Raw genomic sequence first — 27,833 nt, 5'->3', positions numbered from 1 at the left:
TGAGAAGCTCTGTGCTCACGTTCCCGCCTTACCCCAAATCAGAACTCGGGGCTCCAGCAGCCCCTCATGCTGCACACGGCACGTGTATCTCTGCTCCTCTCCAGAAGGCACCACCACAGCCGCCCACTTCTGGAAGGTTCCATCCCCCCCAGGCCTGGTCTCCACCAGCTTTGTGTCCTGGGTCAGGTTCTCCCCATCTTGCTGCCAGGTCAGGGTGATGTCCGCAGGGTAGAAGCCCAGGGCCCAGCACTTCAGGGTGACCTCACGCTCAGAGGTGGGGTGGAAGGTCACGTGTGTCTTTGGGGGATCTGAGGAGAAGGGACAAAAAATTCACACTTTGGGTTTTTCCTTCCTGACACTGAAGCAGCCTCACTGACCATCCTCAGAATGGACATGACAATTGGTTTGCAGGGAGGAAGCACAAACCCCAGAAACCAGCCTAGTCTGGGGAATCTGGGATAATCAGGTGAGAGCCCAGGGTAGGAGGATGCAGGTCTCTGAGGAGAACACAGACTTTTGCTCCTGACTGGGTGGAGGGTGAATGACACAGAAAGGCAGGAGTCAGATCCAGAACTGTTCTCAGACCAAAAACAAGACCTTGAAGAGAAACTCATGGTTCCCAGGATGGCTGCCGGGTCACTAGGATCCAAGGAGAGTGATTTCAGGATGGCCTCCCTCTCTCAGGAGAGACTGGATTCCTTAACTGTCCAGAAGAGTGGTGTCTTCTGGGCGAGTCTCTCTCTAGCACAGAACATGAAACCCAGGGGGCTCTCCCTCTCTGCCCAGAAAGCAGGTGCTGTTCTGCCCATTATTCCATTTTGCTGCAGACCAGCACAGCAGTAGACGATGAGGCCACCTCAGGGTTGAGAGAAGCGTGCAGGGTGGTCAGGGCGTCGGCGAAAGAAATGACAAACAGACACACTTCAAGAGTGAAAATCTGAGTGTAATTTTCTTTAAGTTTGTGACTAGTATATATATGTTTTCTAAAAGCACAGGAATGAATATCAAAGAAATTAGCTTGCTTGCTGGCTCAGTCTATCACTATCAGGGAGGTGATCTACATAACAAACAATGACCATTGTAGAAGAAAGGAGGAAGTTTAGAAAGACAGATAAGGGATTAAAGTTTTGGGATAAGATTTTTTAGCATTCTTGTAGTGGTTCTTGGTGGTCTTTATCTATTGATAAGCTTCTGCCTTTTCAGGGAACTTCCGCTGCACTTCCTCTGCTTCAGGCTGTTCTCTCCCCGCGTGCTGGGCACCAGCGGGATCTAGGGACCATGGCAAAAGCCATTCCTAAAGATCACTGTGGGGGGAGGTGCAGCAGGTAGGGTTTTGCTGTTCTCCCACTGCGCGCTGGTTGCCCAGCCGGACCTAGGGCCGGTTAGCCCTAAAGGTCACTGCAGGGGGAGGTGCAGCACCATTTTCCCTGCAGGGCGCCAGGAGAGGGGAGGTTCGAGGCCTTGTGGCCCCTCTTACCTGTGCGCTGCAGCACCTCCTTCCCCCAAACCAGGAATTTGAGGAGCCACGGGAAGCACCTGCTCTGTATAATGTTCCTGACGCGCTCGGCCCTCCCCTGCGCCTCCCACTCGTGCTGGGTGATCTGAGCCTCCAAGTCCGCGGGGGTCCAGGAGCGCAGGTCCTCGCTCAGGGAGATGAAATCCGCGCCGTCGTAGGCGAACTTTTCATACCCGCCGAGGAGGTTCAGGTCTGTCCCCACTTCACAGCCACACATGCTCTGGAGGGTGTGAGACCCTGAGCCCCACCCAGCGGTCAGCCCGGAGATCACACCCCAATAACCGCCCCCCTCACCCTGAATAAACTTAAACTGAAGGGCCGGCAGGACAGTCCCTTCCCGGGGGAGGGGCCTGGCAGATCCACCAGCCTCGAGGGGTCAGTGGACCCTGAGACTCGGGACACCCCGGCCTTAGGGTGGGAATGGGGGTGTGACCTGACCCTGGCCCCGCTCCGCGAAGCTCACCGTCCTCGCTCTGGTTGTAGCGGCCGCGCAGGTCCCTCAGGAGCGCTTCGAACCACTGCGCGTTGTTCATTTGGTGCAGTGTCTCCTCCTCCTGCTCCTTCTGCCCCACCTGCCCCGCCCAGGGCGCCCGCGGCTCCACACTCTGGCCCGGAGAGTTGCTGTCGAACCGCCCGAACTGCGTGTCGTCCACGTAGCACACGGCGATGTAGCGGGGCTCCCCGTTGCCATTGCCGTTGCCGTTGCCTTTGCAGTTGCCATTGCCGGGGCACGATATCGCCGTGGAGAAACACCTCAGGGAGTGGGGGCCTGGGGGCGGGAGGGGAGACCCGGGCTGACCCTCCTCTCAGCGCGGGCCCAGGGCCCAGGGAGATGGGCCTGGAGGGGAGAAAGGGGCGGGGCCGTGAGAGTGAAAAGGGGGGTGGGCCAAGAAGGGCCCAGACTCAGGGGACCAGAGCACTCAGGGGAGGCGGGAGGGACAGAAGGGGCCAGAACACAACGGGCCTGAAGGGGCTACAAGAGGTTGGGAGGAGATGAGCCTTTCCTGGGCTCCTGCACCCGCAGGGGCTCCTTGCTCCTCCCTCCTGGGGCAACAGTGTCCAGCTGGACACGCACTCACCCGCCCGGGTCTCCATCAGGGCCAGGGGCCCCCAGAGCAGCAGCAGGAGGGTGAGGGGCATCACACCCCTTCCAGGGGTCTGGGGAGACGGAGTCCAGGAGGGTCCTTGGAGACTGTAACTGGAGCAGGATGATGCTGATTGTCTTCCCTGGACACCCCCAGGAAAAGGGGAGAGAGAATGGGGGTGAGTGTGGGGTCATCAAGGCTGCACCACCCCACAGAGCCTGTGAGAGGGAGACATGATGCTGTGACAGGGTGACATCCAGAGACAGGGGAGGCCCCAAATTCCCTTCCTCACCTTAGGGAGGAGTGGATTTGGGCTGGGAGAAGCAGCAGCCTGGAGGAATGAAGAAGCTAGTAGTGTTTTCTGATAAATGTGAATATTGATACTAAATTAAATCTGCACAGGTGGCAGTTTCTGGAAAGTTATTTGCTAAGTGAAACCTGAAATAATATCAGGGACTATTTCCTATTCTGTTTCCTTCCATAGGCCTCTCTTGCATATTGCTTGGAACTTGTGCTAATGTATGATTTTTTTTTTAAACAAATTTATTCTTTTTTTTAAAAAAAAAAAGATTTATTTATTTATTCACACAAGCACTGGGTACAGTCAGAAGCGCGGGAGGGTGAGAGAATTCACCAGAGCCAGAGCAGGGAGTAGAGCAGGCAGAAGGACTGAAGTACACTGCTGATGGGAGCAGCGGGCGGCAGGAGAGGTCTGCGTGCTGTGTGGACCCCTAGCCCGGCGGCCAGGGAGCAGCCGGGGATAGAACTGGCACTGCAGAGGCTGCGGGCAGCTTCGCAACCCAGCGCTGAACCGCTGCGCCACCGGGGAGGCCCTAATGTATGATGTTTTAAGGGGATACATTGTTTCACTAAGTTACATAGATTTTTAGTGTTAATTACACTGGAATCAAATGATCAAAAAATGTTTTATTTTTTAATCATAATCCCAAAAGAAAAATTCATACTATAAATTGTCAAGTAGTGATGCACTCAATTTTTCATAATTCTGGTTTTCTCTGAGAGCTTTTATTTTATCAGGCAAAGTTACTGTCATTTGCTAATTGTTGATTTTCTTCAAGAAACAGACACTCATTTTGAGGAAAGTATCTTCTAATTACCCAAATTTAAATAACCTTAGTTTGTGTCATTCATCCCTTCAGTTAAGATTGGTGTTGCCCACAAATAAAGAGTCTAATTCATCTCATACAAATATTTTCCTCGGGACTCAGGGCTTGGGATGCTGCAGAAGTGCTCTGTTTGTCCTTCCAGGTCAGCACACCAGATATTTTTAAATGTGGAGTTGAGGATGACACAATAATGAAGATAACTTTTAATGCTTTTTTTCAGGACATTTTCAAGTGAAACTGGCTTTGATTTTTGTTCCTGCAGGTAAGTGCTGGTGAAGAATTACTGCTTCTGCAGTGGTACTATAAGCTCCACTCTTACTGAATTTTACCTCAGCAAATGCCAAATAGTGAAAAGACAATTGTGTCTAAATGATGTTTTGAAACTACTTTTACCTCATGGATCCCATGAAATGCTCTGGGTGACTTCAAGTGCTTCACAGACCACACTTTGAGAAATGCTTTTCTCAGGAAACCAGGGAGCATCTCCCAAGTGTTCTCTGCCTTTGCCTCCTCTTCACTTCCCAGCATCCCTCTCCCTGGCTGGCTCCTGCCTCCCCAAGCTGCCTCCCCTGCAGATAACAATGGGGAGCAGAGAGAGGACCCTGGAGACATGGAGCTTGCACTGTCGTGAGAGTTGGACACTGAGTAAAGGTGACAAAGACACGTGTAAACCCGACCTGAACCCCGTGCTGGGAGGAAGGAGCGAGTTTATTGTGAAAGCAGAGAAGCTGGAGCCCTATCAGATCCCTACCACTGTTGTCAATAGTATCAAAAGTATCAAAAAATCAGTATCAGTAGTATCAAAAATATATATTAAAACAAATTAAGCATAAGGAAAAGATTTTATCTCTTCCCATAACTGTCACTTCTGCCCCCTGACACACTTGCTCTAGCCCCATAGACCAGCCTGCCCCCTCTTCCTCAGCCCCCCTCCACGTCCTGCCCCAAGACCCAGGCACACTGAGGAGGCCTATAGTCTAATCTACCTCCTGGTCCTGGTCCCATCCTCACACTCATCTGCTCTTCCCTCATTTATTGTGCTCTGAAGGACAGGCCTCCCCAGGTCTTCAGAAAGGTATCCCCAAGATAGGCCACTTTGACATGTGAATTATTTCCATCTGAGGTTCATCGGGGTTCATCTTAAGAAACGGTTACCACTTCTATAATACCTAGTATGAAAATGGGTGGTCTTACCCAAAATGAGGGTTATTACCAGAAAGAGCTTTGTATCCAAGAAACCTACTATATGTCAGGGCAAACATAGAATATCAGATCTTTGTCATGAGTCACCCTGTCCTTGCCATGTGATCCCCTCCTCTCTCCTAGCGTGCTAGGCCCCTGTCTCACTCCTTAGCTCAGGAGACACAACCTCGGTTCCCACACGGATTTCAGACACTTATTTTGATGTAAGTGTACCCTTTGCATTATGGGTAAATTTGGTTACTTTCTAGAACTAAAAACAAAGGAAAGAGAAAAAAAAAAGATGTTATGAAAGTTCAGGTGCTCAAAATAAGAGTTCTTGAAAATCAGAGATTTAATCATAGAAATGAATAAATCAGTAGGTGAACTGGAATATTAAAGTCTCACTAAATAATGTAAATGGAAAGGAAATGACAAGCAGAGAGAAGACCTACAAGAAACTGACTCTATCAACCAGGAGATTCCAACTAGTGAATACAAGTGTCCAAGTGTCTAAAAGAATGGAGAGTGGAAATGATGAAAAAATTTAACAAAATCCCTGAGCACTCACATATAAAATGTGCACGCTGAGTGTCCTACCCGGGTTCCTCCTACAGAGGATGAGCAGCCCCACACCATGACCCGCCCCAGGGACTTTCAGAAAGAGGCTGGAGAAGGACAGACCTTGGGGCCCTCAAGAGGCAACTCAGGCCTGGAGGCCAGAAGACCCTGGAGCCAGGCCTGCCCAGTCCTCAGGGGAATCCAGCCCAGACCCCATGTCAGGCCCAGGTGAGGGAGGTTCTGGGGACACAGACATTCACTTCAGCTGTGTGTGGTCTCAGGGGTTATTGTCCACATCCCTCCTCTAGTGGGCAAAGGACACTGGTGGGCAGAGGGGAACAAAGATGATGGACACAGAGAACAGGACACAGGAAAATCAGCCACAGGGGCATGGGGACAGGAGAGAGGCCAAGGGTGAGATGAAGGATCCGGGCCTTTAACTCTGCCCAGGTGAGCAGGACCCAGGCCCAGGAGGCAGGACTGAGGCTGTGGGACAGGGGTCTGCCCAGGATGAAGAGGGCAGAATAGCTGGTGTGTGTGATATGTCCATGGAGATTCTGACTCTGGGGTGGTCTTGGGGGTGATTAGGAATGAGCACAACAGGAACTAAGCAAGTGAGGGAACAAAATAATTATAACTTCAGGGCCAGTAAAAAATCAATCCAAGAAGGAAAAGCATCCTGGTCTACTCACTGCTCAGCTGTGACTGGCTCTCACAAGGTCATAATGATGCAAACCCTGGATCCTGGGGTATATCTCAACAACCTGCCAGAGGGGTCTAGGGGGGCAAATGCCTGTGCTGTGGATTCCAAAGGGGCCACCTTCCAGGCCTCCTTGCCACTCAGAGCCAGCTCTCAAGGCCTGGGCAAGAGGCCTGGCAGTGTGGGCAGGGACTTCTCCAAGATGCTTGTTGAAACTTCAATGTGAAGGAGCAAAGAGCAGGGCAACATTAGAGTCCCTACAAAGGCTGCCGGGAAGGCAGTGACAAGCCTCCCAGGGGAGGAGGCTGCAGGTGCTCACCCAAGAGCTAAAGCACAAAGGAGGAAGCAAGTCACCAGGCCCTTCAGAACATACCCCAAATGCTCTGTGGTGCACAAGCCCTGACACAGGAGACAGCTTTTCTGAAAGAACACATGATTCTGGTCAAGGAACACGTTAAAAAATTCTAACAGGGGCCTCCTCTGGTGGTGCAGCGGTTGAGCGCTGCGCTGTGAAGCTGTCCGCAGCCTCTGCAGTGCTGGTTCGATCCCAGGCCACAGGGGAGGGTCCCACAAATAAAATAAAATAAAATAAAAAAAAATAAAATAAAATAAAATAAAATAAATTCTAACAGGACACAACTCAATCGATGCAGGTGTCGGTAGAGGGGAACCAGGACAAATCCAGAGAGCAGCTGCTGTAGAACCTCCAAGAAGCAGACTTGTGAGCATGTTGGGAGCTGGCACTGAAGAGACACTGAAAACTCAGAGCCTTGATTTCTGCCAGGCTGACAGCCTCACAGAACAGCTTTGTGGTGGTCTCCATCCTCCAGGTAACTCAGAAAAATGGGTGCCCTCAGAGGCTTGAAGGACAGGCTGGAGGCTTTGACTTGCCCCCAGAGTGTGGCCACATTTACCCCTCAGTCTATGGTATTTTATGAACATTTTCGAGCACACAGAATAATTGAAATAATAGTGCAGAGCACACCTCCTAGATCCCAGCATTAGCATTCGCTACATTTGCTTTATCACTCATCTTTATGCAAGGCTCCATCTCTCTATTCATCCATCTTATCTTTCTGATGCATTTCAAAGTTAGTTGCAGATGTCACTACCTATCTTTCTTTGATTTTTTTTTAAAGATTTGTTTTATTTATTTATGTATATAAGAGCTTGGGTGCAGGCCAGAGGTGTGTGGGTGAGAGGATTCAGCAGAGACAGAGTAGGGAGCAGAGCAAGTGGATCTACCAAAATACACTGCTGAGGGGAGCAGTGGATGAAACAGGAGAGGTCTGCTGTGCCATGTGGGTCAGCTCCCTGGCCGGGGTGAGAACTCTTACTGCAATGGCTGCCAATAGCTTCACAGTGCTGAGACTTAACCCCTTGTGTCACTAGGGACTCCCCACATTTCATTTCTCAACACTTGGGTTAAGAATATTTTTTTGAGATAAAACTCTATCTGGGGAAATGCACAAATCTTAAGTATACTATTGGAGGAGTTTTGACCTTTGTCAAGAATATTATGATATATTATTATTTTCTGCTCTTGGAAACAATGAATATTTATATAATTTAATGATGTGTCTCACTTAACAATACAATTTATCTGCCCTCGCTCCTTTTGAGTAACTACCACAGTCCAATCTGAAGCCTCCCTGGCCCCTCCATTCTCAGCACGTACCTGTGACCACACTCTCCTTGGAACAGAGCCCAGACCTGAGTCATCTTCATAGTTATTTATTTTATTATATTTATTATGATAACTTTGATTTTTTCAACCATATTTGTGGGGAGTTTATAGGTGCAAAACTCCAAAATATATGTTATTGTCCCATGTAAACGTGATCTATCAATATATAATAGTCTATTCATCTTTGAACTTTCAACAAATAAGTTTATCTAACTCATCCTTTTCCTTTCTTCCACAAGACTCTCAGTTAATCATAAGCAGCAGCTTAGCTGTTTCATACCTTCACAGCCATATATTGCCATTTATATCTATGGTAAATATTCTAATTATCAGTTTTATTAGAGAAACTTGTATTTATAGGCAATGTCTGAAGCATAATTTCATTAGAGCAATAGATGATCATTTCTTCTAGAAAAACAAATGTCTGAAGTTAGATGAAAGACAAGGAAATAGGGCACACCTAGTAGCTCAGGGGTTAAATCACAGCACTATCAAGCTATCACCAGCCACAACGGCATGAGTTTGATTCCCAGCCAGGGAGCTGGTCCACAAGGCACAGCAGACCTCTCCTGTCTCGCCTACTGCCTCCCTCAGCAGACTATATTTCAGTAGATCTGCCTGTTCTGCTCCCCGCTCTGTATCCAGTGACACTTGTCATCCCCACACTTCTGGGCTATCCCAGTTCTTGTATGCATAAATAAATAAAAATACATCTTCAATAAAAAAGAAAGACAAGGAAATAATGATTTCACTTTATATGTATGAAGTCACCCAAATCACATCAATTCCTTTATATGAGTACTAGCTTAACATTATATAACAGGGCCTCCCCTGGTGGCGCAGCGGTTGAGCGCTGGACTGCGAAGCTGCGAAGCTGCCTGCAGCCTCTGCAGCGCCGGTTCGATCTCTGGTCACATGGTGCGACAGACCTCTCCTGCCACTCCCGCTGCTCCCCTCAACAGTGTATTTCATCAGTCTGCCTGTTCTGTTCCCTGCTCTGGCTCTGGTGAATCCTCTCACCCTCCCGCTCTTCTGACTGTACCGAGTGCTTGTATAAATAAATAAATCTTAAAAAAAACTTTAAAAATATTATATAAAAAGTTATTAACAGAAAATACACAAGCCAGAAACCTTATAGCCTTAAACATCAAATCAACCATCAACTTTTCTTAATTTTCGAAGACATAAAAGTAAAAATCTTTTAATAACAACATGAAAATTCCATACCTTTGTAAAGTGGTGAAACAATCCAATTATTTCCCAGGTTTTAGCTGAAATGACCATCAAAAGTGTTCAGATTGTACCCAGCTTGTTTTTGGGCAATTTGCCTCCTTGAGCCTAAGTAGAGGACAATATTAAAATACATGAATGATCCCCACTGACACTGTGGTATAAATGGGGGTCTGCTTTTTTGTGACTCAAATAGTGAAGAAGAATCGTCCCTTGGGGGGCGGGGGAGAATCTCCCAATGACACTGAGGAAATGAACTTAACAGAAAATTTCAGTTGTGGTTTGTTACTGTTACCACAGCTTTGCACAAAATGTTGGTCTGTGGTCACATTTCCCCACACAAACTGAGAACATAACGATTGAAACTGCTGCATTGTACCAGTCCACCTCAGAGTCTGTCCTCACAGATTTTCTGTCCTCCCTGGACTGGCCCCTGGATCCCCTCCTTGGTTTCCCTGCTCCTCCACTCAGTTGCCACAGATACTGTCCTGGAAGCTGGGAAAGGCTCCTCCTCCCATGTCCTGGTGTCTCACCAGCCCCTGAGACCTGCCTGCCTTCCAGCAGGTGCCCGTCTGCGTGTTCAGACTCCTGGAAGGGAGTAGGGGCAGGACAAGAGATGCTGGGCATGGGTAAGGGTGGCTAAACCACGGGATCTCTCCCCTCCAGCTGGTGGGTTCAGGGCACCTTCCCCCAACAATTCCGAGATCCAAAAGGGGTGTCTTTTGGCTATAAGTCAGAGATGACAAAAAGGGGGTGCCTTTCCTGTCATTCTCTTGCAGGTGGGTAATGAGCCCTCCACTGCCTGCTCATCCCTGGACTGTGTCCTCAGATCTTCTGAACTCCTGCCTGGCCAGCTCATAAACTAGAGAACAAAGAAATCCTGGGGGAAGTTGGGAGTATAAATTTCAATTCTTACGCCACAACTGAGGCAGGAGGGAAAATGCTGGAGACTAAAGTGAGAGACTCACAGCAGCTGATGGGGAAGCTGCCTTTGTTCTCAGTGAGACCAAGTGAAACACAAGGACTCTGAGAAACTAATGTAAATCTTCTGTCTCTCTCAAAGAGCCTGAAGCAACCAGGACATTTTAGCCACAAGTGTCCAAAGAGAGCACCCAGGGCCATGCCCTCTGTGCCATCACACAGGGCTCTGGAAGAGGAACTGTCCCTCTCTCTATAGAGGGAGGGGCGGCCCAAACCACAGGCCAGACTGGAGGACAAATGGACCATAAGTTCCTCTGGCTGGGAAGCCCCAGTGCAGGAGGAAAAGACCTTCTCTAAAGGAGCCCAGAGGTGAGACAGGATCCCCCATGTGCTATCTCTAAGAACATGCCTCACTGACCCCATAAATAACAAAGAGAGAGACACCTTCCTGGTGAATACAGGAGCCACTTGCTCAGACTTGCTCTAATTTTCCACCAGAACCTACTGGTCAGCTGTCCTCTCACTGGCATCGATGCCAACCCAAGCCAGGCTGCTTTAGAGTGCCCTCCCCTGCTCGCTGCAAGGCTGATATTATACACTCATGGTTGGTCTTGCCTTCCTGTCCCATTCCTGGGGCAAGATCCAAGCCAGCCTCCAATCAGTCATCTATACAGCGTCCACCTCAGGCAGACGTGGCCTCTGCAGCCACAGAGAGTGAGGATGGACTTTAAGGGCAGAGATGCCTTGAGACCCCTCTCCCCATGTGGACACTGCAGACACGGGGGTAAGGTCACCCCAGGGCCCCATTAGAGCTGCTCTTCTCTCCAAGGGGACAAGTGACCCACAGACAACACCCTCCTGAGACCCACTTCTCTCCTGGGGAGGAGAAGCCACACTTTCCCCTTTGCCTCCAGAGTCGCTGTGAGAGTTAAAGTTGCTCTGTGTGTATAGTAACATGGTGATAAATTGTTTCAATAATACTCATGAATAATAATGACATGGGCCTCTCTGGTGGTGCAGGGGTTCAAGTCTCAAGGTTATCAAGCTATCACCAGCCACTGCAGCACGAGTTCAATCCCTGGCCAGGGAGCTGACCCACATCACGCAGCAGACCTCTCCTGACTCGCCCGCTGCTCCCCTCAGCAGTGTATTTCAGTCAATCTGCCTGTTCTGCTCCCCACTCTGTCTCTGCTGAATCCTCTCACCCCCACACCTCTGGCCTACACCCCAGTTCTTGTCTGCATAAATAAATAAAAATAAATCCTTAAAAAATAATTTTTTTAAATAATAAATTTTATTTTTATATTCCCCATACAATTGCAGCCCCCCCATTCTGACCCCAATCCCTCCCCTCCCGCCCCTCACTCCCCAAAAACTGTCTCTGGTTCATAGTTTTTTGTTGATTTTGATTTTCACTTTCTTATAGTTATTCATTTTCCTGGTCCCTTATTTAAGTTTTCTAGATTCCTGCTATGAGTGAGACCATCCGGTATTTTGCTTTTTCTTTTTGGCTTATTTCGCTGAGCATGATCCCTTCCAAGGAGAAACTAAGCCACAGATCGCTGACATGATCTGCTCTGAGTCTGCCCAGGGGTAGGCCCTGGGGCTCCTGTTTCCATCAGTGACGCTCTGACCTCAGTCTCATCTCTAGCAGTGGGAGAAGTCCGGCAGGGACACACCTCCTCAAAGCTCTGGGTTCCCACAGGTGGGAACTATGGGAGTCTCTCTACTGAGTCACACGCTGCTCTCTAGAGCCTGGATAGCAGACCCCTGTGCTGGGGGAGAAGCTACTACTCAGATACACCACTCATGGCGACACTGTTATGCACCCTGGGGTGACTGGAGAGTCTTTGAGTAAAAGGGAAGACTCTCTCTCTGCAGGAGGAGGGCATCTGGGCCCTGCGAGTCACCCTCCTGGGAGCCAGTTCTGGCCTCTCACACCCCAGAAACCAAACTGACCCTGCAGAAAAATCCCAAATTTAGAGGTGAGCTTGGATTTCAAAATGGACAGGTGCCCATTACTAGTGCAGAAAAACAGGCCATTATATTTTTTCTTTTAAGAAATTTTAAAGAGAAAAGAGCCACAATCTTTGGTTTCAGAGGACTTCGGCAGACCTGACCTTGTCTCCAGCAAAGACATAGCTTTCCCACTGTCGCTCATTAGAACCTCAGAATTGGGCATCAGGGGTCCTGCTATATTAGTCCAACATTGGCATCAGTGAAGGGACAAGTGTGTCAGCCTCCCCGCATCACATCGTGTGGGTCATGAGGGCAGAAGGTCTCTGTTACCTGCGGGTCCCCTGGATCTGCCCACTGACCCAGTAGGAGCCATGGCAGGTGCTTCAGGTCCTAATCACCAACAATTTCCAGCCAAGTCCCCCTGTCCCCTCCCAGATCCTGGCCGTGCAGGGCGTCCTCACATAAGCAGCCTGGGTCCCTGGGAAGGGCCTATGAGCACCCTGAACCCCCCAAAAAACCTGAGTGCATGATGCTGTGCTGGGGAAAGGGACTTCCCTTCTCACAGACCCAAGAACAGGTGAAAACCCTGAGCTCAGGGAAAGGACTAGGCCAGGGCCCGGCCAGGCTAAGGAAGCCGCCAGATGCATGTGAGCCAGCCCGTCTGAGTCTCAGCTGTCACCAGAGCTAGAACTTGGGCTCTTGGCAGAGGCAGCTGAGTGCTGCTTTTATGCTCTTCTTCTGAATTCTATTTCAAGTTCCTTCCCAAAAAAAGCCCTCAGGGTCAAGCACACCCTGTTCTTGGTCCCATGCTGTCTGCACACGTGCTCGGGTGCTCACTCCCCACATTCATCCCAGGAGGGAAGACATGACAGGGCAGGTCTCCCTCCCCCATGACGTGAGTCCTCTGCTCACTAGAGGAGGCAGCAGAGGCTCCTGAGGAGACACTCGGGAACTCTACTTGGGCTGGGCTGTGACAGAAGGGCCTGCATGGAGACCACTGCCTTTCCCTGACACGTTCCCTCCAGTTTCTTAAGAAACTTTGCAGAAAGTAATCCAAATCTTTTCCCATATTTTCCAAAATAAAAACACAGGCTTTCAAAGCTTTGTGCTTTCTGGGGCTCTGGGCTGAGCTGAGCTGCCGGAGGCACTGATGGTTCCCTCCTTGGCAACCAGGCAGCATCTCCTTGAGGAAGCCCTTTGACTCTTTACATTTGGGGGTGCACAGAGACCCCCTTGGAACGCTTCACAGTAAGGCAAATTCCTGGACGAGATCTTTCAAACAAGGGACCCCAGTTCCCCGGGTGCCTCAGTCACAGTGTTGTCTGTGGAGACACAGTCTCATCCTGCCCTTGGCGCCTCACCTTCAAAGACAATCCCCAAGCAGACCTCAGTGTCAGGAAGCCCCAGTGACATAAGATCTCACGGTGTGAGGATGTGAAGCACTTTCATGGGTTGGGGGGTCACCCAGCCATCTCCCACCCAGCACCACTGCTGCCCTCAGACCCATCGGGAGTCCAGATTCGTCAAAAGGAGACCAACAAGTTCATGCTGCACCAGTCAGACTGACAGGGCAAAATCAGGGCTAATTGGAAGCAATATGGGGCATGGATGGAACGGATAGAAAGCCCAGAAATAAAGCCACACGTAAATAGAAAACTAGTCTTTGACAAGGGAGCAAAGAATACACAATGGAACAAGGACAGTTTGTTCAATAAATGGTGCTGGGAAAACTGGACCATCACATGCAAAAGAATGAAACTAGACTACTACCTCTCACCATGCACAAAAGTCAATTCAAAATGGATAAAAGGACATAAGACCTGAAACTGTAACAGGGTGGTCCCCAGGAAAGGGGTAGGTTCCCTGCCCCACCCAAGGGAGGGTGGAGCTGAGCACGAAGAGGAGAAGTGGCAAAAGAGACCGAGGAAGGAAGCAGGATGGAGCCAGGAGACCTGGAGGAGGCGCATGGAGCCTAGAGACATGTAAAAAAACTGCGCTTGTCTTTGGGTCGTGGACTGGGTGACACAGATGTGTCACCCAGGTAAGACCCATGGGGAGGTGACAATGACAGCTTTTATCTTGATTTTGATTTTGCTCTTTTCCTTCCGGGCTTGTCTGGTTGTTTGTGACCCTTTGCTGTGGGTCCCCACTGGAAGATGCTTTAGACTTGTGGCAGGCTTTGGGGCCTTGTTCTGGGCCGATCCCATATGGATGGACTTTTACCCACGAGGGGATGGGTAACTTTGGGTGCTTCATTTAGAAACTAGACTCTTTGCCTTACCTGTATTGTTTCCTAGTTGTATTAAAGTTCCTTTCCATTAAAGTCTCATATGTTTTGTGTTGATGCGGCGGATGGCAGAACCCATTTAGAACAGGCAGGTTTGCAGGGTTTGGGCTGCCCCTCTTCCAATTCTATAACAAAACCACAAAATATATAGACTATAGGTAAAACGCCACAAGGCTTACATCTCAGTAACACCTTTAAAGCCTCATCACCCAAAGCAAAGAAAGTGAAGGAAAAGATAAACACCTGGGATTACATCAAACTGAAAATTTCTCTACAGCAAAAGAGACATTAACCAAAACAAAGAGATACCCCACTGATTGGGAAAAAATCTTTGCACTCCATACAACTGCTTTGGGAGTGATCACAAAGATCCACAAAGAACTCACATGACTCAACAAAAACAAAGTAAACAATCCAGTCAAGAAATGGGCAGAAGAACTTAAAAGACACTTCTCCAAAGAAGAAATGCAAATGGCCAACAGGCATGTGAAAAAAATGTTTAACATCCCTTATCATAGGGAAATGCAAATCAAAGCTACAATGAGATGCCACCTTACACCAGTAAGAATGTCACATATCAAAAAAACTAACAACAACAAATGTTGGCAAGGATGTGGTGTAAAGGGAACTCTCCTACATTGCTGATGGGAGTGCAAACTGGTTCAACCACTGTGAAAGCTGTCTGGAGGTTCCTCAGTCTAGTAAAAATGGAGCTACCATATGACCTAACAATTCCACTCCTTGGGATCTACCCAAAGGACACAAAAACATTGATTCAAAAGAACACCTGTTCCCCTATGATTTTTGCAGCACTATTTATAATGTGTAACATATGGAAACCACCCAAATGCCCAAAAAGAGATGACTAAATCAAGAAGATATGGTATAGATGCATAATGGAGTACTATTCAGCAATCAAAAAAGATAAACTAATGCCATTCGCAGCAACATGGATGGAGCTAGTAGGAATTATGCTCAGTGAAATAAGTCAGAGGCAAAATGAAAAGTACTGGATGGTTTCACTTATAGGAGGAATAAAGGGGAACCAAATAAGACTCGGGGCGGAGGGTGGAATAATAACAATACAAAACACACACACACACACAAAAGAAAAACATACAGACAATTATAAACCAGAGACATCCTGCAGGGAGGGGGCAGGGGAGTGATCAGAGGGAGGGAGGGAGGGAGGAGCACAGGGGACTGAGGTGACGGTGCATGGGTGCATTGGTGCATTGGTGAAGGAAATTCCATGGGGACTACACCTGAAAGGGAAAAAAAAGCAAACATTGTTTAAAAATGGAAAAATGGAAGCGGATCAACATGGTGGCGAGGAAATGCTGCGAGTAAGATCTCCCATTAAAAAAAAAAAGTTAATAGGGAGGAAAAGTGGCAGGTCCCAGTGAGAACTGGGACACGGAAGATAAATGGATGACTCCAGAAAACTACCCGAAGAAGAAAGTTGCCATAAAAAAGGAATAGAAGGGAGGAAAGCTCAGAACCCTACTACCCTCCCCCACCCACAAAGTCAAGTCGGCACTCTCCAACCAACAGAAAGGAGGAAAAACAAAAAACTAAAACAACCAACAAGAACAAATTACGCATCAAGCAGGACTGTGAGTGGAAAGGAACTATTTCAGCCACCACACCCATGAACTGGAGCTGTGGAGAACCCTGCAGGATTTGCCCTGGAGGTGAGCGAATGGCTCCAGGCAGCATTAGAGAAAAACAAAGACTCCCTGAGACCTACACGCAGCCCTGGGCCAGCTGGTAAGCTTGTGTGGAAAAGCAGCGCGCTTGAAAAGCAAACGCAGATAGGGGCTGCCCAGGTCCCCGTGCCTGCAACCTAGGCTTTCGGGGAGACGCGCAGGGTCCCTCACTGAGGTGAATGTCCCTCACTAAGTAATCAGAAACCAGGCGCCCAGACAAGGGAGCAGGGTGCAAAAGGCGCCATTTCTGCAGACACTGAACTGGGCTACAGCCCACGTCCTGGACGTGAGGGCTTTGGAACTGAGACCCGGGGCACGAAAATCAGGGCATGGGTTCCCCACAACAGTGAGGCACAAGGTAGACACAGCACCCCAAAGCTGTTGAGGCCTTTCCCACCACTCCCACTCTGTTCCCTGTCCCACAGGATGAAAAAAACAGCTCCCTAAGGACACTAGGAGAGATCTCTGGCGCCACCTAGACCAGAAAAAAAAATTAGAACAAAAAAATTTAGACCAGAAAAAAAATCACCAACACCCCATAGAACAGGGACCGTTCTTCATAAAAGACTGCTTGAAACTGGCAGAAGGCTCCCAGAGGAGCCAGTGGTGAGCTGGAAAGTTTGCCCACGCCAGGCCCCTTCTGACCAGCAATCCAAGCCCAGAGGCGGAGCGGGCACCCATGGCCGGGGCAGACCAGGTGCGCAGAAGAGTGTGCCTGAGACCGGGCGCGCAGGGAGTGTGTCCTGCATCGCCATTTTAGAACAGGGACATTTCTCCAGTAAAGACTGCCTGAAACCAGCAGAAGGCTCCCCAAGGAGCCAGAGGTGAGCTAGGAAGTTTGCCCACACCAGGCCCACGCCAGGCCCCTTCTGGCCTGCGATCCAAGCCCAGAGGGGAAGAGGCAACCCACCGCCGGGGCAGACCAGGCATGCAGGGAGTGCGTCCCGCATCACCATTTTAGATCAGGGACATTTCTTCAGTAAAGACTGCTTGAAACCTACAGATGGCTCCCGGAGGAGCCAGAGGGGAGTGGAGAAGTTCACCTAAGATGCCGGCCAGTCCCAGCGACACAGTGTCCCAATGCATACGGCAAATGAGAAAACAGGCAGTAGGGAGTAGAAGAACCACACTCAACCTAGCAACTCCTCAGGAAAAAAGCACACCACAAAAAGAAAACCACCCCCCAGATTGCAACGACAGTAACTTGGAAGAACTTCTGAGCCTTCCAGAAAGAGAATTTAAAATTTCCATGATTAAAAAAGTGACAGAACTCATAAAGGAAAACAATGATAAGGGGAAAATAATCACTGTTCAGAAGAATGAAATTGAGTCCCTAAAGAAGGATATGCAAGAGATCAAAGAATGCAGGAGATGTGAAAGAAATTCAGGAGATCACGATGTAAAAGAAATGCAGGAGATCACAGAATTAGTGAACGCAATAAAGAACTTTGGGGAAAGTAATGAAAGCAGAATAGATTAAATGGAAGAACGAATAAACACTCTTGAAGACACAGAAATAAAAAGAACCAAAACAGAAAAGGAAAGAGAAGTAAGAAGGAAAAAGACCAAAGAAAGATTTCGGGAACTCTCTGACTCCATGAGGAAAGGAAATATAAGAGTTATAAGACTACCAGAAGGAGAGGAGAGAGATGTACGAACAGAGAAACTATTCAAGGAGATAATTGAAGAGAACTTCCCAAACGTGAAGAAGGAGTTGAAAACTGATATACAAGAAGCAAGAAGAACACCAAACTTCCACAACAAAAGGAAAAATACAGCAAGACACATAATAGTAAAACTCCCAAGAATCCAGGACAAGGAAAAAATAATGAAGCTGACAAGAGGGAAGAAACAGATAACATTCAAAGGAAAACCAATCAGGCTGACATCAGACATCTACAAAGAAACACTATGGGCAAGGAGAGAGTGAAGGGACATAGTCAACAGACTCCAAGAAAACAGATGCCAACCAAGAATACTCTATCCCGCAAAGCTCTCCTTCCTCTATGAAGAAAGAATAAGGACATTCCCAGACAAACAGAAACTCTGGACTTTCATTATGACTAAACCCCCACTCCAAAAAAATACTACAAGGAGTCCTAAAGCCAGAACCTCAGAGGGACAAATAACAATGAAAGAAGGCCCCCAAAAAAAGTTATTAAAAGAATAAATAAATAAAATCAAAGTAAAGACAAACACAATGGCAAATACTGATGCTAACATATCAATATTAACTCTAAATGTAAATGGATTAAACTCTTCAGTAAAAAGACACAGTGTCGCAGGCTGGATTAAGAAACAAAACCCAACCTTTTGCTGTCTCCAGGAAACACATTTAGCTACAAAAGATAAAAATAGACTCTAAGTTAAAGGATGGAAAACAATCCTACAAGCAAATGGACCAAAAAAGAAAGCAGGAACAGCTATAGTTATATCAGATAAAACATATTTCAAACTCAAAAAGGTAAAAAGAGACCACAATGGTCACTACATTATGATCAAGGGGACAATACTTTAAGAAGAAATAACACTCATTAACATATATTCACCAAATGAAGGAGCACCAAAATATATCAGACAACTATTATCATCTCTGAAAACAGACATCAGAGAAAACACATACATAGTGGGAGACTTCAACATACCACTATCAACAATGGATAGATCAATGAGACAAAAAATAAGTAAAGACACTAAAGCTCTAATAAGGACCTAGAGCGCTTAGGCTTAACAGACATCTATAGAACACTAAACCCCCCCAAAAAAACAGAGTACACATTTTTCTCAAGCACACACGGATCATTCTCCAGGATCGATCACATCCTGGGATACAAGACAAACATCAAAAGATACATCAAGATTGAAATCATACCAAACATCTTTTCTGACAATGAAGGCATTAAACTAGAAATAAACCATAAAAAGAAGGCAAGGAACTCTCCTACCTCATGGAGATTGAAAACCACACTACTGGAAGACCACTGGACTAATGAGGAGATCAAAGAAGAAATTAAAAAATTCTTTGAATTGAATGACAATGAGGACACCAATTTCCTAAATGTATGGGATGCAGCAAAAGCAGTAATAAGGAGAAATTATACAGCAATAGAGGCTCACATCAAGAAACAAGAAAGAACTCAAAGAAACAACCTAATCTTGAAGTTCAAAGATCTAGAAAAAGAACAACAAAAAAACCCCAAAACCGTAGAAGAAAAGAAATAATAAAAAACAAAGCAGAAATAAATGAAATCGAAACTAAAAAAAAAAAAAAAACAATCCAAAAGGTCAATGAAACCAAGAGCTGGTTCTTTGAAAAAATCAATAAAATAGACAAACCCCTAGCCAGGCTCACAAGGGAAAAAAGGGAGAAAGCACAAATAAAAAGGATCATAAATGAAAGAGGAGAAATCACAACAGACACAGCAGAAATCAAAAGAATAATCAGTAACTACTATGAACAGCTATATCAAAACAAGTTCAACAATCTAGGGGAGATGGACAAATTCCTACAACTCTACAATCACCCAAAGCTTGATAAAGAAGAAGTAGAACACTTAAACAGACCAATAACAAGCAGCAAAATTGAAATGGTAATCAAAAACCTCCCCAAAAACAAAAGCCCAGGACCTGATGGATTTACAAATGAATTCTACCAAACATTCAGAGACGAATTAGTGCCTATCCTTCACAAAATCTTCCAAAAAATTGAGAAGGAAGGGACAATACCAAACACGTTCTAGGAAGCCAACATTACATTAATACCAAAATCGAACAAGGACAACGCAAAAAAGGAAAACTACAGGCCAATCTCCCTAATGAACACTGATGCAAAAATCCTCAATAAAATTTTAGCTATCAGAATCCAACAATGTATCCATAAGATAATTCACCACAACCAAGTAGGATTCATTCCAGTGACACAAGGATGGTTCAACATCCGAAAATCAATCAACGTTATCCAACACATCAACAAAAAGAAATATAAAAACCATATGATAATATCAATCTATGCTGAGAAAGCTTTCGACAAACTGCAACACCCATTCATGATAAAAGTCCTTGAAATTCTTGGGATACAAGAAACATACCTCAACATCATAAAGTCCATATATGACAAGCCAACAGCCAGTAACATTCTCAATGGTGAAAAGTTGAAAGCATTTCCATTAAGATCTGGAACAAGACAAGGATGTCCACTCTCACCACTGCTTATCAATATAATACTGGAAGTCCTAACCAGAGCAATAAGACAAGAGAAAGATATACAAGTAATCCAAATTGGAAAAGAAGAAGTCAAACTATCATTATTTGCAGATGATATGATAACATACATAGAGAACCCCAAAAACTGCACAGAAAAACTAATTCAACTCATCAATCAGTTCAGTAAAGTGGCAGGATACAAAATCAACACGCAAAAGTCAGTAGCCTTCCTATACACAAACAATAAATCTGAAGAAGAAGAAATAAAAAAAAAATCCCTTTTGTTATCAAAACAAAAAAATCAAATACTTGGGAATAAATCTAACAAAAGAGGTAAAGGACCTATACAAAGAAAACTATAAAACACTGTTAAAAGAAATAAAAGAAGACACAAAGAAATGGAAAGACATCCCCTGCTCATGGATTGGAAGAATAAACATTATTAAAATGGCCATCCTTCCAAAAGCAATATACAGATTCAATGCTATGCCAATAAAAATTTCAATGGCATTCTTCAAAGAAATAGAACAATTATTAATGAAATTCATATGGAATCACCAAAAACCCCGAATAGCCAAAGCTATCCTGAAACAAAAAGAAGGGAATGGAGGCATCACACTTCCAGACTTCAAACTATACTACAAAGCCATAGTCATCAAAACTGCAAGGTATTGGAACCAGAACAGACACACGGACCAATGGAATTGAATAGAAAATCCAGAAATAAACCCACAGATTTATGGTCAACTAATCTTTGACAAAGGAGCAAAGACTATGCATTGGAGCAAAGAAAGTTGTTCAATAAATGGTGCTGGGAAAACTGGGTCGCTACATGCAAAAGAATGAAGCTTGACCACTACCTCACACTATACACAAAAATCAACTCAAAATGGATTAAAGAACTAGACATAAGACCTGAAACCATAAAATGCATAGAAGGAAATATAGGCGAAACACTACGTGATATGCACATCAAAGACATCTTTACAGACACATCACCCAAAGCAGTGATAGTGAAGGCAAAGATAAACAGCTGGGACTACATCAAATTAAAGAGCTTCTGCACAGCAAAAGAGAAAATAACAAAAACAAAGAGAAACCCCACTGACTGGGAGAATATTTTTGCACACAACACTAATTATAAAAGACTGATCACAAAAATCTGCAAAGAGCTGATGATACTCAAAACAAACAAAGAAAATAATCCAGTCAAAAAATGGGCAGAAGAGCTAAAAAGAAACTTCTCTGAAGAGGAAATGCAAATGGCCAACAGGCATATGAAAAATGTTCAACATCACTTGTCATCAGGGAAATGCAAATCAAAACTACCATGAGATACCATCTTACACCAGTGAGAATGGCACATATTAAAAAAACTAGCAACAACAAATGTTGGCGAGGGTGTGGAGAAAAAGGAACTCTTCTGCACTGTTGGTGGGAGTGCAAACTGGTCCAACCACTGTGGAAAGCTGTGTGGAGATTTCTGGACCTACTAAACATAGAGCTTCCATATGATCCAGCAATTCCACTCCTAGGTATTTATCCAAAGGACACAGAAACATCAATTCCAAAGAACACCTGCACCCCTATGTTTATAGCAGCACTATTTACAATAGCTAAGCTTTGGAAACAACCCACATGCCCAAAAATAGATGACTGGATTAAGAAGATGTGGTACATATATACCATGGAATATTACTCAGCATTCAAAAAAGATAAACACATGCAATTTACAGCAACATGGATGGAGCTGGAAGGGATCATGCTCAGCGAAATAAGCCAGAAAGAAAAAGAAAAATACCGGATGGTCTCACTCATAGCAGGAATCTAGAAAACTTAAATAAGGGACCAGGAAAAAGAATAACTATAAGAAAGAAAATATCAAAATCAACAAACAACTATGAACAAGAGACACTCTATGGGGGTTGGGGGGTTGGGAGGAGAGGGATTGGGGTCAAAATAAGGGGACTGCAATTGTATGGGGAATATAAAAATAAAATTTATTTTAAAAAAATAAATAAAAATGGAAAAATGATGTAAAATATATGTAATTACTTAAAAAATAAAAATGAAAGTATCTTTCAGTAAAAAAAAAAAATCTTACCTCCAATCCTACTAACAAATACAGTAATAATATTATCTTTCTGTGCTCTCCTCCAGTGTGGCCATGAATACAAGGAGATTCATCCTGAACGCTAGTGGGAAGGGAGGTGGCGGAAGCAGCCTGGGTTTATCTGAGATCCTCTCCCTGCTGCACATGGAGGTTACCCTGGGGAGATGGGAGAGCCCTACAATGAGAAAGAAACAGTAATTTCTCCCACTCTAACATTACATCTTCCAGGAGCTGAGGTAGACCCTGCTCCATCTCCCCCTCCCTTCCTGGACTGCAGACAAAGGCTCAGCCCAGTAACTGGGGTGACCTGGGCTAATCCTCCCCTGGGCCAGGCAGCAGGGCATACACTCCTCCCTTCCCCTGTGTTAGTTCCTCCGGATCCCTTCTAGAGAGAAAGTAGCTGCAGCCCACAGAGGAAATGAAATAGAGGGGCTTCCAGACTGGAGCTCCCTAACTCTGAGGCCTGTGAGTTTTCTACAGTGACCTCAAAGGAAAAGAGCTTGAAGTGAACGTTGGGCACTGGGGGAGGGGGGCTGTCAGGTGCAACCACATCCTAGCAGGGGACCTCGAGGTGGTCCTATCCAGCTCCTTCAGCTCAGTCCAACCATGACATATTTCTAAACATCCTCTATTCTTGAGACCCAGTGCTTCTTCACATCCTGCTCAAAGACAGCTTCTTCATGGAACTGTAGTCATTGAGGTGCTGTACTGACATTCTCCCACTCTGTGAGATTTGAATTTATTTATGCTGGGGATTGATGTATAATTCTCCCCCATTTTCTTATGTTATGTGTCCCTTCTCTCCTGTCTCTCTGTCTCTCTGTCTCTGTCTCTCTCTCTCTCTCACACACACACACACATACACACACACACACACACACACACTCCCCTCTCCTTGGGAACCAGATCCTCACTCAGCACTGGGGTTACTCTGACTCTCTGTCTCTGGTCCCCCTCTGAGCTGCCCTCTCTGCAGTGTCTCTACTCAGCGGTGTCTGAGCAGCCCCAGGAGTCCCTGCACCTCCTGCCTCTGCCCTTGTGGGAAACCAGCCCCTCACCCTGCATGACAGTGAGGAAGTGAAGGCAAAGTCCTGAGGTCAGTGATGGATGGAGGCGACAACTTTTCTTTCTTTTGCTGAAGATAGTTTCTTTCCCCAGCCCCCATTATTTTATTATTTCCATTGAGGAAACATCAGTTTACACACTGGATGTGTGCAGAGGCACAGGGTCACACCTCCTTAGATATTTGTTACCACTTCACACCAACCTAAGGGCACCCACAGTCCTCACCACCATCCACTGGGCCCTCTTCCCACTTTGTTTCCTACATCAAACCCTCCCCGCCCCCAACATAGCCTCAATTCTCCAGTCATATTTCTAGAGTATGTTTTGGTTTAGTCTCATCTGTCTCTGCTTGGTTTCTTTATATTCCACTAGCGTGTGAAATCACTCAGCATTTGACTTTCTCATTGTAACTTATTTCACTTAGCACAATCCTCTCCAAATCTATCAATGTTGTTGCAAATTCAACTTTTTCACAGCTGAGTAGTATTCCACTATGTCTGTCTACCACATCTTCTTAACCCACTCATCTGTCGCTGGGCACTGAGGTGTTTCCAAAGCTTGGTTATTGTGCACAGGCTGCAGTGAGCACAGGAGGCGCATATCCTTGGGAATTAGTGTTTTTACCTCCTTTGGATAAATACCAAGTTATGGAATGCTTGACCACATGGAAAGTGTATTTTGGATATTTTGAGAAATATATATATATATATATATATATATATTTGCTTAGGGGCAGGACTGTGACAGTGTGATATCCATAGTAAAGGGAGGTTCTGTTACCAGGCAGGGTGAGGGAAACCAGGACCCCCAAACCTGCCCATGCTAAATGGGTTCTGCCATCAGCCGCATCAAAACAAAACATACTCTAGTGCATAAGACATTTAGTGGGAAGGGACTTTAATACAATCACTGTGCAAGAACAAGAATGAAGGGAAGGAATAGAGACTATGGTTTCCCAGTCAAGCACCCAAAGTCACCCATCCCTTTGTGGTCGCCTCAGCCAAACAGTTTGGCTCAAAACAGGGACACTGAGGACCCAAAACCTGTCAAAAGTCTAAGGCACCTTCTGGAGGGGACCCATGGGAAAGGAGCAGAAAGAGCCAGACAAGTCTGGAAGGAAAAGAACAAAATCAAAATCTAGGTAAATGCCACTGTAATCTCCCCGCAGGTCTCTCACCCAAGTCTGTTCCAAGTGTCTCCTTCCATGTCCCCCCAGTCTCTGGCACAAGTCCAAGGCTGAGAAGCAATCACAGCTTCTTCACCTGCTCCCAGCTTTGCTGCTGTTAAAGCCTGGAAGGGAAGGTGAAGACCTGGAACTGGGCGCCTCACTGAGCTGTGTGCGATGTGGGCAGTTTGTCAGGCCACTTGGCTACTGCAGCTGTGGTTTCAGTGCTGACTGGGGCTGTGCTGGCCCCTTTCAGCAGCTCCACTGAGCATCTCATGTTGCGTCTTCTGCTGGCTGAGCAAGCTGGAAACTGGCCTATTGTCTGGCTGCCACAGGCTCCAGGCCGTCAGTGGCAGGAAGATGTCCTTTTGAGAGCGATGTCTTTTTTGGGATAGGTTTGAACATCTCCAGCTGCAGGGGGACGGCTTCTTAGACGACTTTTGCTTAGGACTAAAACACTGGACACTGCTTGGGGTGAGAGAAACCATTCTTGTGGCCTCAGTGATTCTTTGTTTTGCCTGTTTGTTAAATAAATCCTGTTATTGTTGTTCTCTGAACGTGAGTGGTCTTGCAATTGTGCACACGGGTGAAGAGCTCAGGGATCTGTAAACTATTTGGGACTGTCCTTGGCCAGTTTTAGTGCCCCTTACTCGCCTGTATCATTTTTATTTTGCACTTTTCCTTCCAGACTTGCCTGGCCCCTTCTGCCCCTTTCCTATGTGTCTCCACCAGAAGGTGCCTTAGTCTTGCTGTAAGATCTCAGGCCTCAGGGGTCCTGCTCTGGGCCAACCCTGTTGAGCTGCACATTGACACCTGCTGGAATGGTGCTTTTGGGTGTTTCATTTAGTAACTACTTTAACTACAGCCTTTCTGTTCTCTTTATCACACACTAAGTGTTTTAAAGTCCTACTCTACTGAAGATCTTACACATTAGAGTATGTCTTTATGCAATGGGTGGCAGAAACCATTTAAATGTGCCGGTGTGAAGGTCTGGGGTGCCTCTCATGCAGTCCACTATCAGGACTGATACAGGCAGCAAGGGGCACTGAGGCTGGCCAAGGACACTGCCCAAATAGTTTACCAGTCTCTATCTGAGTGCTTCCCCGGTGCACACAATTTCAAGACCACTCAGGTTCAGAGGACAACAATTATGGGGTTTATTTAAAAACCAGGGGAAAACAAAGAGTTACTGAGACCACAAAAGGCCGTTTACCTCACCTGAAGCAGTGGCCAATGTTTTAAAGTCCTAAACACAAATATTCCCAAGAAGGCATCTTCCTGCACTGAGGGCCTGGAGCATGTGGCAACTATAGGCCAGGATCCAACTCATGAAGACAGCAGAAGACATAACAGGAGATGCTCATGGGAGCTACCTAGATGCCCCAGCACAACACCAGACATGCAACACTCAAAACAGCAGGTACAGGGGCCAAAAGACCTGACAATTGGCCAAACTCATAGCTCAGAGAGGAGCCTGGGTCCAGGCCTTCTCCACATGTCTCTCTCCTGTGTTGTTCGCAGGTCTCTCTCAAGTGCTCTCTCCTCCAACAATCCTGTATCTTATGACTGATGCTCCTAAAGAGATTTTTCATAAGCTGAATCTGTGTCCAGAAAGGTCCTGTTACCTCACATCTTTTCTCAGGGAAGAGGCAAAACCCTTCCAATATCGAGACCTACATAATGTTGGTGCACAGCCTCATCTCAGACACACAGACATTCCTGTCCTTGTGCGCCTGGGCTGGAGGTCGCCCTGCCTGGACACAACATCCCCAGACAGCTTCATGGGCATTTTGTGCCCATCAAGTCTTTTAGGTCACCTTCTTAATGAGTCCCACACTGACCACATTCAGGAAAGAGCCATCTTACCTGTCCCCACACACTCACTCTGGGTCACTTTCCCCACAGGTCTTACCAAAAACTGGATGAGTCTGAAAATTTTTCTCTGACCAGATAGTTGTGTGAGCAGGGGCCACCCTAGGCCTTGTGGAGACAATAACAGATGCCTCCTGCTACTGTCAGAGGACATGTATCCTGATCTTTAAACATGAAAAGAACAGGTGTGCTCCAACAAAACACAAAGTAAAATATAAACAAACTATGAGGTCTGAGGATGCAACCCTAGCCTGAGGATAGGCTGACCCGGCCACACACAGCCTCTAACCACATTCCTGGAGACGGGACAGGCCCAGGTGTCTGAGTCCCTGTGATCACAGGCCCTGCTGGGACAGGTGCTACTGAAGGACAAGGAAAGGAGGAGCGAGATGACACCTGAAGAGTGACCACATAAAACCCATGACACACTGAGCAGAGACTGGACATAGGCTCCGTCCCCCTCGGCTCCTCACAGCCTCTCCCACCCCGACCTGCACAGACTCAGCACAGGGGACATTCAGCTCTGGCTCTTATTCATGACTCCTCTTTATTTCCTATCAAAAATTAGGAATCTTTTTAATTAACTCACCTTCCCCACAAGGCAAAATAAGAAAAAAATAATTTCATATCTGGTTTACTATTTTCAAAAGGGAAACAGACATTATTCTTCAGGAAAACACAAAGTACAGGCAGGGGTGGTGTCAGCCAGCCCCACTGCTGCCAGGACAGGAAAGTCATGAGTGAGAGGAGGCTGGGAGGGCCCTGGTGAGCAAGGCTGAACCAGTCTCCCCATCTCCTCACATTATGCTGTGATTGCAGACACATGAGGATGCCCTTTGCAGCAAGAGATACCAGTATCTGTGTAGGACTGAACCACTATGCGTAGTTCCTTTGGATCAGTCTCCTCGTCTATCCTCCTGCCCCACCTGCTCCGCCCAGGGTGCCCATGGCTCCACACTCTGGTCCGGAGAGTCGCTGTCTAAGCGCCCGAACTGCGAGTCCTCCACGTAGCCCACAGCAATGTAGTGGGGATCCCCAAGGCCTGGCCAGGGCATGGTGGTGTAAAAAATCCTTAGGGAGTGGGAGCCTGGGGGCGGGAGGGGAGACCCGGGCTGACCCTCCTCTCAGCGTGGGCCCAGGGCCCAGGGAGATGGGCCTGGAGGGGAGAAAGGGGCTGGGCCGTGAGAGTGAAAAGGGGGGTGGGCCAAGAAGGGCCCAGACTCAGGGGACCAGAGCACTCAGGGGAGGCGGGAGGGACAGAAGGGGCCAGAACACAATGGGCCTGAAGGGGGTACAAGAGGCTGGGGGGAGATGAGCCTTTCCTGGGGTCCTGCACCCTCAGGGGGCTCCTTGCTCCTCCCTCCTGGAGCAACAGTGTCCAGCTGGACACGCACTCAGCCGCCCGGGTCTCCATCAGGGCCAGGGGCCCCCAGAGCAGCAGCAGGAGGGTGAGG

At 46.8% G+C, this 27,833-nt stretch overlaps 1 protein-coding gene across 1 annotated transcript in view; it reads right to left on the bottom strand.

The window, feature by feature from the left end:
• Positions 1-27,434, bottom strand: part of LOC311188217 (class I histocompatibility antigen, Gogo-B*0102 alpha chain-like) — a gene marked incomplete at both ends in the record, with an annotated part of 231,494 nt that extends 204,060 nt beyond the window's left edge. Inside the window, 2 exons of the mRNA XM_084259368.1 lie at positions 2,156-2,285; positions 27,338-27,434. Coding sequence (XP_084115494.1) covers positions 2,156-2,285; positions 27,338-27,434 — 227 coding nt within the window. The remainder of the gene's footprint in view (positions 1-2,155; positions 2,286-27,337) is intronic.
• Between the last annotated feature and the right edge of the window lie 399 nt (positions 27,435-27,833).

This window comes from Talpa europaea, assembly GCF_964194135.1.
Source record: "Talpa europaea genome assembly, chromosome: 2".
NCBI classification, from domain to species: Eukaryota; Metazoa; Chordata; class Mammalia; order Eulipotyphla; family Talpidae; genus Talpa; species Talpa europaea.
The sequence above is the reverse complement of the archived record's forward strand: the minus strand, read 5'-3'. Positions and strand labels throughout refer to the sequence as shown.